General features: G+C 37.5%; 1 protein-coding gene across 1 annotated transcript; it reads left to right on the top strand.

Annotated features, from left to right (window-relative positions):
* The first annotated feature begins 2,798 nt into the window (after positions 1–2,798).
* Positions 2,799–5,608, top strand: LOC107867322 (ubiquitin-fold modifier-conjugating enzyme 1). Its single transcript, XM_016713496.2, has 3 exons — positions 2,799–3,348; positions 4,554–4,615; positions 5,264–5,608. Exons 1-3 carry the CDS (start codon positions 3,016–3,018, stop codon positions 5,391–5,393), a joined length of 525 nt encoding a protein of 174 aa, XP_016568982.1. The 5' UTR covers positions 2,799–3,015; the 3' UTR covers positions 5,394–5,608.
* The last annotated feature ends 5,561 nt before the right edge of the window (positions 5,609–11,169 follow it).

The raw sequence follows: 11,169 nt of genomic DNA, 5'->3' as shown, positions 1-11,169 counted from the left end.
GATAGGAAATTTTCTTTCATCGCCAAACAATGAATTCACCAATTCAGCTATGTTTAACATCATAATATAATACCTATAGAAAAGAATCACTTAGTATGACATCATACTAAATTTGTAAATCAAACAAGACATTAAATTCATAAGAATGTACCTATCTGCTGGACAAAATGTCCAGCTCCATCTCTCAAAACCGAAACATGCAAGAAATTCTGCTACCTTGGGATTCACATCCACTATTTGATTGAAATGGTCTAAAAACTCCTCTCTACTATATGTTTTAGCTGCTTTATAAAAACGGGTGACGACCCTTTCGTTATGATAGTTGTTTTGAATGTTCTCTCCAAGATGCCTGATGCAACAACCAAAGTAAGTTGAAGTGAAGAAAAGTGAACCCATCTTTGGAATACTTGGATGTCTATCCGATACAAAACACAACTCTTCGGTATCTTCGACGCAGCTTTGCACTTGTTAAAAAAAATCCATAAGAGGCATCACATTCCTTGTCCGCTACACAAAAAGCGATAGAAAAGATGTGATTCTCCGCATCCTGCGCCACCCCGCTAGCAGAACTCCATTATACCTGCTCCTCAAGAAGGTACTGTCGACGGTTATGCCTTTTCTCAAATGTCGAAAACCTTGAATCCAAGCACCATAAGATATAAAAAAGTACCTAAACCTTCCATTTTCATCCAGATGCAATGCCGTCTTACTTTCGGGATTTATGGACTCAATCATGTAACGGTAAACATCTAGGATTGCATACCCATGCTCGAGTGTCCCTCCTAACAAGGTCTTTGGCAATTCCCATGGCCGTATATATCTTTCAATAACTGACTAGGACACCCAAATTCGTAAGGAGTTGATTGGCCATAACCCTTGTTAAAGGGCCTTTGCCATCGGGGAAACTACTCCTGAAATATTCACCGAGGACCTTTTCCGTAGCGTGAGGATTTTGGCCCGAGATATGCTCCGAACCATATGTGTGATGCTTTTCATGTTTATGAATGATGAATCTATCAGAACTTGCGTACTTCACTGCTCTCAACCACCACTTGTAGTTCGATTAGCACATTTGAAGCAAAAGACACTGCTTGAATTAATCACCTTTTTTTTTCAAGCAAGAAATAAACAAAGTGTTAGATGGTTCATTCTTGTCCTTGAATGACATTCCAATAAAAAAGCCAGTCCCGTCGTTTTGAAGATTTCCAGACTGTGTCGATTGAGAAGATCTGCACATCTTATTGGCCGCATCAACGGACATAGGTGTTTAATCATCATCTGGAATATTCATATCTAGATCATCCAACCTATCATCAAAGAAGTCTTCTTGTTCTTCTACTTGTATGTTCTGGTTCTCATTCTCGCTCGTCTTTTAAACCATGTACACCCTTAACACCGGTCTGGTTAAATCACTTAGATAAGCACGTAACCGAACCTGATCGATTATCTTGAAAGATAGTACCCTCTGATTTTCAAAGGAGTTGTGCATGTAGCTGATGACGAGTTCTTCCGATTGACAATTCAGTACACAAAAGCTGATAATTAAGTTCACAAAATCGTCATACAAAATATCACTTTGGACTGTCATAACTATCGTCTCTAGCATTTCACCTTTCTTCCAATGCCATACATATCGATTGCTCTTCTCGATCCATGGACCATGACAATCCACCCCTATTGTTATTGCTTCCTCCATTAATGACACCTAAATAAAGTCATTTGTTAAAAAAAGTTAATAGTGATTTCATAGTGCCGTGAATGAATCCCAATAGATATGTAATCTGTTGCAATAGGTAAGTGATCAGTCGCAACAGATTACTTACCTGTTGGGATTCATGTTACGCTCCTAAATATCTGTTGCAACAGATGAAGTGCCTGTTGGGATTGATGTTACAGTACTAAATCACCTTTAAAGCTGATTCCAATAGATGAGTGACATGTTGCAACAGATAATTAACTTGTTGTGACAGATGACTTACCTATTGCAATAGGTTAGTAATTTGTTGTAACAGATATTTACCCTGTTGCAATAGACAACACTTCTGTTGGAATCATGTTCAGATTTTGTTGCAACAGGTTACTAATCTGTTGAAATAGATATTTATCATGTCGCATTAGATAACTAATCTGTTTCAATAGATGTGTCAAATGTTGCAACAGATGACCCATCTGTTTAAACATGAATCCAGCATATCAGTCTTCTATTGAAACAAATGTCTCATCTATCGCAACAGATGATTTATCTGTTTAAACAGATGGATCTTATGTTGGATTCAGGATTGGGTTCTATCCATTGTTGGAAAAATAACAACACAATAGCAGTTATCTAGATGACAAATTCAACTAAAAATCATAATTTGACTTACCAAGGTCTCCTATGAAGTAATGCCAAAGTGGAAAGTATGTTCGAAATAAAATTTGACCTAAGTAATTGGTCAAATAGTAATAGTAGCGGTAACAACAACAACAACAAATGTTCAATAAGAAGAAGATGAAGATGATAATGAAGTAGAAGATGATGATAATGAAACAGAAGATGATGAATAAAACAGCACCAACAATGAACAACAAAAATCGCTAAGAGCGAGAAAAAAACAATGGGTAAGAGGAGAGAGAAAAATGCCTTTTTTCCTTCCGTTTTTCATTATATAGGTAAACATTTAGATCAAAGTATAATTTTAAAAACTTGTGAGCTATTTTCAAACTTCCTCAACTTTCTTAATCCATAATAAAGTAATTATCACCTCCAATCAATAATTAAAACTTATGTCACACACACTTCATTTTAAAACTCTTTTATCGCCTCGAACCCAAACGATCACTTCCCCTTCCCCCAAAAACAAACAAACAAACCCAACCCAATTACCCAACCAAAAGTAACGGAAAAAAAACTAGCCAAACAAGGACTTAATTACAGTAACCTAAAATCAAGGTTCAGTTAGTCCGAATCCAATTCCAACATAAAGAAACTCTGTCACGCCCTCCATTCAATCAAACTTCTCCGGCAATTCTTCAATGGAGGGTTGGGATCCGAATACGAAATCAACCCTAACTCAAATCCCTTTGTTAACAATCAAAGCCGGTCCACGTGACGGCGCAGCATGGACACAGAGATTGAAGGAAGAGTACAAAGCCCTAATTGCATACACATCGATGAACAAATCGAAGGATAATGATTGGTTCCGTATATCTGCTGCTAATCCTGAAGGGACACGTTGGAAAGGGAAGTGTTGGTATGTACATAATCTGCTTAAGTATGAGTTTGATTTGCAGTTTGATGTGCCGGTTACGTATCCGTCAACTGCTCCTGAACTTGAGTTGCCTGAACTTGATGGGAAGACGGAAAAGGTGAGGACTTTTTTGTAGTTTGTTTGGTTTGATGATTATTTGATGGTGTAGCAGTAGTTGTTATACTTTTTTTCCTTTTTTTTTTTTTGATATCCGTTGTGTCTAGGCTAGCATACGGAATACCTGCCACCTGGAACCTCCCACTAGCTACAGGTACTGTTAACTCTGTGAGAAGAAATCACTTAAGGGGTCATTCGGTGTGAGGTATAAGGGATAAATAGTTAATTATTAAGCTACCACTGGCCATGCTTGAACCCGTGACCTCCTAGTCACATGGCAACAACTTTACCAGCTGCTCCGAGGCTCCTCTTCATAAGGAATAAATAGTTCCGGAATAAAATGAAGGCTATTTTATCGCATGTTAGGTGTGAGGTATTAGTTAGTACCGAGATTATTTGTCCCACCATTTACACCATAGTGCTAGGATAAGTTATCCCATATACATGGTGGTATAACTAATCCCGGGATAACTCTTTTCCAACCAAACGCCCCCCTAGTTCCTGTTATACTTGTAGTCTTGCAAAATCAAATTATTTGTTGGTATTTAAATGAAATGGGTTGAGCTGAGGGTTATGGAGGATACTGATTAGGGTAAAAGTTTTGCTTGGTAGTTAAGCATTGTCTCGCTTATCCTCATGTGTTGTTAGCCGTACTATTAATTGTAGTATAGTTCTTTGTAGTTTCTTGTCCTTTTTAATTTGCTTACTATCTGTTTTTTTTTTAGTTCAGGATGATTTGTCATGTCGTCTACAGTATCCTGCCATTACTTCTTCATTTATGTTATTTCTTTCTCTATACTGCTTCAAACTTTTCCTTGATCTGAGTGAGGGTCTATCAGATATAACCTTTCTACCTTTAAGGCAAAGGAAAAGTCTGCGTACATTCTACCCTCCCCAGACCCCACATTGTGGGATTACATTGGGCATGTTGTTGTGTTGTTGCTGTTGGTTATGTTGAGGGTCTACGGGAAACAACCTCTCTACCTCCACAAGGCAGGGGAAAGGTGGTCTCTGTACATCCTACCTTCCATGACCCCACTTTGTGGGATTACACTGGGTGTGTTGTTCTTTTTGTTATTTAAATGAAATGGATCTGAATAGAGCGGAATAGATAGGTAGATTCATATATTTGACTCAAATTAGATTTGAATTGGGGTGTAGTTAATTGATATTTCTGATTGATGTTTATCATTTTTTGATATGTAGATGTACAGGGGAGGGAAAATATGCTTGACAGTGCATTTCAAGCCGCTATGGGCGAAGAATTGGTAACTATTCTCCTCACTGATTTGAATTGAAGCTGGATTACCATGAGTTTTTAATGATAAGTATGTGTTGGTTTTCGACACTGTTTTTGACATATCAAGTTCTTTCGCATGCACTCCACTCTTCAAACATTTGTTTCCTTTTTTGGTTTTCTGTCTTCCTCAATTATATGGATTGCCTTAGTGAGACATTCAAAATTGGAATTGGCCGAGATAAAGGAGGATGGTCATATACTTTTACAGTAGGTTAACAATTAGTTGTAATATAGTCATAATGTGATGTTGGGACTTGGGACGTCTGATTATAGAGTTTTGGATATAGAATATTCTTCATAAGCGTACTACTCCCAACTCGTTTGGGTTCTGGATTGAGGAGTAGGTGATTAATTGTTTCTTCGACTTGGGTTTAGCTCTTGAATGACCAGACTGCTAGTAGGATCAGGTTCTGGTTGGTTGAAGAGCAAATGTTTGGTCGATTGACAACATAGTAGATTCTGAATTAAATGAATATAATTTTTCTTAGATGTGCTTATTATGTTTGCCTAGGTGGATAAAAGAGTACTCTTTGCTTCATAGTTGTCCTATTTTATTTTCACTACATTGGAACTGAAAGTGTCTTTTTACTTAAATCTAACTTTTGGTATCATTTAGCCCCAGATTTGGCATTGCACATGCGCTCTGTTTGGGTCTTGCACCATGGCTTGCTGCAGAGATTCCTGTTCTTGTTGATTCTGGCATGATTAAACACAAAGATGATGTGGCCACATCCAGTGAATCTTGACAAGGAGATGAGATTTTAGCATGATGAAACCTAATCAAAAGATACAACTGTAAACTTGATGGAGTTATTTGAAAGTGTAATTTTCCCCTCAAATTCGTCATAAATAATATCGAGGAATTAAAGTTTCATGTTATCTAAGCCAGGTGAACTCGGCACTTTGAGATGCTACCGTCGTAGCTGCTAATTTATTCGAACCTGTGCTTTATGCCCTCAAATTTTGTTTGGTCTGATGGTTCCCTTTTTTTTTCATGATCCATGTTTAGGAGGCAAAATCTCGAGTTATTTGAACTTTTTCGTTTGTTTTGACGAGTGTTAGGTACTAAAGCCTTGTGAAACGGGAACCCTGAGACAAACAGTTGCTCCGTATTTGCTCTGTTATTTTGATGTCTGCGTTGCCTTCCTGTGATTGTGTGAACGTGAGATGCTTTGTGCACCGTGCTGTCAGTTTTCTTTTTAGTGATGCTCTTCCTGTTATCTGATGAATTATATTGAGGCGGCAAAGTTTCTTGTTATTAAAGCCTTCTAAAACCTGAACTTTGAGATGCAACTGTCATATTTGCTAATTTCTTCGAGCTTGTGCTTTATGTCCTGAATTTTTCAAGACTAGTGTCATGATGCCCTTCTAGCTTTTTTCAGGGATCACATTTGAGGAGACAAATTTAATGTTATTCAAGCGTTGTGAGGTTTTTGAGATGAAGCTCTCATATTTACCGAGTTAAAGAGAGTGTGTTTTATGCCCTCAAATTTGTTGAATTTAACGGGTGCACTTCCTGTTATAGCGTATTGAGGAGTCAAGATTATCATGTCATTCAACCCTCTCATGAATCCAAAACCTCGAGATACAACTGTCATATTTGGTGAAGGCTTTGAACATGTGATTTACGTCCTCGAACTTATTTGGCAAGTGTTGCCCTTCCTGTGTCTTCATGAAAAATATCAAGGAGGCATACTTTCATGTTTTCCAAGCTTTGTTAGACCTATACTATGAGATACAAGTGTTATATTTGCTTAGTCTTCCTTTTTTTTTTTTTTTTTTCCTCATTTCGTGCCTTGTTATCTATATAATCCTTCTGATGATGTTTAGCAATTGGCGTCTATCTCGGCTTTTCCTCTCCAACAATCAAAAATTGCACAAACTAATGGCTCTTGGTTGTGAGCCTATGCAATTATTTTTCATTCTTTCCTCATCTTTTTGGATTTATGTTGTTCTTGGACCTCCATCACAAGTGTTTTGTGTAACTACTAATGGTTTTACAAGCGCAATTGGTGTCAAAGTTGCTTCAAATGTGAGACACTGGAGCTAGCTAGAAGGCTGCTGAAAACCTATAATTATTGATAGTACTAGTTATTGCCTATTACCTGTTGCTTGCCTTGTATGTCGTCTTAAGTTATCATTTCCAATCCGATAAAAGGCTTTTCCAATTTCCACGATAGTTCATCCCAACAATCGTTACATATGAAAAAGAAAGAAATTTGCACAAGTAGTGGCTTACATATTACTAGTATTTTGATATTGCTGCAAATGATTTTTGAAGAAGCTAAACACTGATAAGCACACTATAAAGATATGACACTTGTACTCAACCCTATAGAGAATTGACAAGCCCATAGATCACAGTCCTAAATACCAACTAATGTGAGTTTCATTATTTGAGTTATATTTGGGATGATTTGAGGCTTGAGAGTGGTTAACTATTGCTTGGAGATTTGGATCATTTCACATCGTGAGTTTCAACATGTTTGGTTGTTTGTTACTCCATTGCTAAAAAAGTGGTTGTTTTAGCTTATAGGCACATCCCTTAAAATCTACTTGATAAAAATATAACTCTTTAATGATTTCTTGATTATATATAACTCACTTTATTTAAAGAAGGGTAAAAATGGAAAACATCATTAATATCTTCTTGACTATCTAAAACACACTTAATTAGGAAATGAAAAGGTTAAAAAACCACTTATTTAGGAACGAAGGGAGTGCCACCTTTTCAGCTGTTCAACACTTACCTATAGTTAAGTTGCCCTTTTGCCACTTCTTGTTACTTGTAACAAGAAGCCTTTATGTTAACATTCAAAAGAAGATAAAGAAGAAGTTAAAAAGGATTTAACATTGTTGTATATAAATCTAATCCATGGACACAATGAGACCCTTGACAAGGGTGGGTCCGCCACCAACTTCTACCCAGACATATATGGTGTGGATCAGTGCATGTCTAACACACTGAAAACAGTTATATAAATCTCCAAGACTTTTAGATTCCACATACGTGCTGAAATTTTAGAAGTTCAACAGCTTGGCTTTCATTGAGAAAGCCAACAGAATTCCAACCCTGGGGAAAGTTTGTTGGCCTTCGTCCAACTGATAATCCATTTTACTTGTGGAGCTTTTGCTTTAATAGCTGGGAGAATGAAAAGAATATGGTGTTGGATTTAATTGGTGTGAATGGAAAATGGAGGGACACAATCTTTGAGCAAAAGATATATTGTTTTGAAAAATGTGTGACTGTTCAGATAGTTGTGTCTGTTCAGAAAAAGACACAATGTTTTGAATAAACAGACATGACTTTTTCAAAGGACCTTTTAAGTGAACCATTGTCACCTTTCAAAAGAGGCATCTGATGGCTATATAAACCTTCTTTCATCCACAGGTTTAAAAATGAATGAAAAATTTTCTGAAATAAAAACTCTTCTTGTCTTCAAAACATTCTTTGTGATCAATCAAATCGTTGAGTGAATTCGACGAATCCAATTATTTGAGGTATCACTATAGTTGGATTGAAAGCTATTTATCCTGGGAGGAAGATTCCAAAAGCTCGGGTACAGTGAGGGGAATTATTCCTTAAGGACACTCCGTGAAGTCGGGGGACTTGGCTTTATATTTCTGTTTTATTTTAATTTCTGAAAAAATAAAACACACTTCTTAGAAAGATCACTTTGATCTTATGTTGAGGGTGTTTTTGTACTTCATAGTGTTCTTGTTTTAAACTTAAACTAGTGTTGAAGTTGTTGTGCCTAAATACAGATTCTTGTACTCGAAATACATAAAAAATAGCACTCTTGAGTAATTTTTTTTTTTTGAGAAATTGTATTGCTTGTTTTTGGATATTAAAGCTTTAAGCTTTGTACTCCGTTTAAACTTAACTAGTGATTCGAAGACATAAAATCTTCATCACAGGTTAAAGATCATTCGGTTGAGGATTGGAAGTCATAAAAACTTCATCGTTAACTAGAAAGAAGAGGAGTTTAAAGTTGCTCAACTTTATAAATAGTACTCTGAAAAATACTAAAAATTATTGTCTTGTGGTGAGGAAAAATGACTAATAAAAGTCAAATGCAAGATGCGGCTACGGCTATGGGGGCAACTAGCATTGCTTCAACAAGTCGAGAAAATGCTCCGCATCAGCTACTATATTCGCTTTCCCTGGGTGATACAAAATATCAACATCATAATCTTTTAATAGTTCCATCCACCTTCGTTGTCTCAGATTTAGATCCTTCTGACTGAAAATTTATTGTAAGCTCTTGTGATCAGTATATATATCAACATGAACCCCATATAAATAGTGGCGCCATATTTTTAAAGCAAAGATAACCGCTGCCAGCTCAAGATCATGTGTGGGGTAATTTTTCTCATGTGGCCTCAATTGCCTTGAGGCATATGCTATCACCTTACCATGCTGCATTAATACATATCTTAAACCAATTCTCGGAGCATCACAATACACTGTATACCCTTCTGTACCTTCTGGAAGTACCAACACAGGTGTAGAAGTCAACTTATTCTTCAATTCTTGGAAACTCTCCTCACACGCATCATTCCATTGGAACTTGGATGCTTTATGCGTTAGCTTAGTTAAGGGTGCTGAAATAGAAGAAAAACCCTCAACAAACTTTCTATAATAACCAACCAACCCAAGAAAACTACGAATCTCCGTAGGCATTGTGGGCCTTGGCCAATTCTTCACAGCTTCTATCTTTTGAGTATCAACCTGTATGCCTTCATTTGATACAATATGGCCCAGAAATGCCACTGACATTAGCCAAAATTCACATTTAGAAAATTTTGCATACAGCTTGCAATCACGAAGAGTTTGCAACGCCTGTCGCAAATGATTAGCATGATCCTCTTCTGATCTAGAATAAACTAGAATATCATCAATGAAAACTATCACGGATACATCTAGAAATGGCTTAAACACCCTATTCATTAAATCCATGAAAGCTGCAGGTGCATTAGTTAGCCCAAATGACATAACTAGAAACTCATAATGACCATACCTTGTTCGGAAAGCTGTTTTGGGTATATTTTTTTCTTTGACTCTCACTTGATGATAACCTGACCTCAAATCAATCTTAGAAAAACATTTGGCACCCTGTAACTGATCAAATAAATCATCAATTCTTGGAAGTGGATATTTATTTTTAAGAGTCACTTTATTCTCAATGTGCCATCTTTCTTGCGCACAAACAGCACTGGTGCTCCCCAAGGGGAAATACTAGGCCTAATGAACCCCTTTTCTAGCAAATCTTTCAATTGCTCTTTCAATTCTCGTAATTTTGCCGGGGCCATCCTATACGGAGGAATTGAGATTAGCTTAGTGCCTGGTATCACATCAATACCAAATTCTACTTCTCGTTCAGGAGGTAAACCTGGAAGATCTTCAGGGAAGACATCAAGAAATTCACTTACTACTGGTATAGTGTGAAGATCTGGTGATTCCGATTCCGTATCCTTTACTCTAACTAAATGACATATGTAGCCCTTGGAAATCATTTTTCTCACTTTGAAATAAGAAATAAATCTACCTCTTGGTGCGCCAATCTTACCTTGCCATTCAATAACTGCTTCATTAGGAAAATGTAAATACATCTTTTTCGTACAACAGTCAATTTTGGCATAACAAGACGCCAACCAATCCATACCCATTATAACATCAAAATCTACCATTTCTAGTTCCACAAGATTGGCCATCATGTCTCGACCACACACAGTTACTACACAATCTTTATAAACTTTTCTAGCAATAATAGATTCCCCAACCGGGGTAGACACTTCCAACGGCTTATCTAACAATTCGGGGGTTCTTTTGAACTTTTCAGCAACCAAAGGAGTAACATATGATAATGTAGAACCCGGATCAATTAAAGCATATACATCAAATGAAAATATGGGCAACGTACCCGTAACCACATCTGGGGAAGCCTCTAGATTCTGTCGATCCGCTAAAGCATAAGTGCGATTCTGAGTCCCGCTGGAACTGACGACTTTTTTTTCATTTCTAGCGTGACCCGCAGGTTGTGCGCCTCTACCGGAATAAGATACCGGTGACGATGATGTAACAGCTGATCCCGAAGGTCGTGCTACGCCACCTGTGCCCCTTCGTGGGCATTCTCTCATCATATGCCCCGTCATACCGCACCAAAAACAAACATTTGTTCCCATTCGACATACGCCCATATGATGCTTTCCGCATCGATTACATAGCTCTCGAGAAGGTCTCGATTGGCTCATGTTCCCTTGCCCATGATAACCCACTGATCGCGAACTATGACCCTCACTTCTTTGCCCAAATTGACTGCCTCTGAACCCCTGATGCTGTGGTGGAGCACTAGCTGCAGAATAAGAAAATAATGGCCTAAGTGGTCTAGCAGGAAATTGAGGTCTAAAACCTCCCTGTGGCGCCATAAACTGCCCTGTAGATCTGGCCCTCTTAGAAGATCCGCTTTCAAATTCCTGTGTCCTTTTTCTTTGCCTCTGATCTTCCATTTTCTGTGCAAA

This window comes from Capsicum annuum, chromosome 4, assembly GCF_002878395.1.
Source record: "Capsicum annuum cultivar UCD-10X-F1 chromosome 4, UCD10Xv1.1, whole genome shotgun sequence".
Classification (NCBI taxonomy): Eukaryota; Viridiplantae; Streptophyta; class Magnoliopsida; order Solanales; family Solanaceae; genus Capsicum; species Capsicum annuum.
The sequence above is the reverse complement of the archived record's forward strand: the minus strand, read 5'-3'. Positions and strand labels throughout refer to the sequence as shown.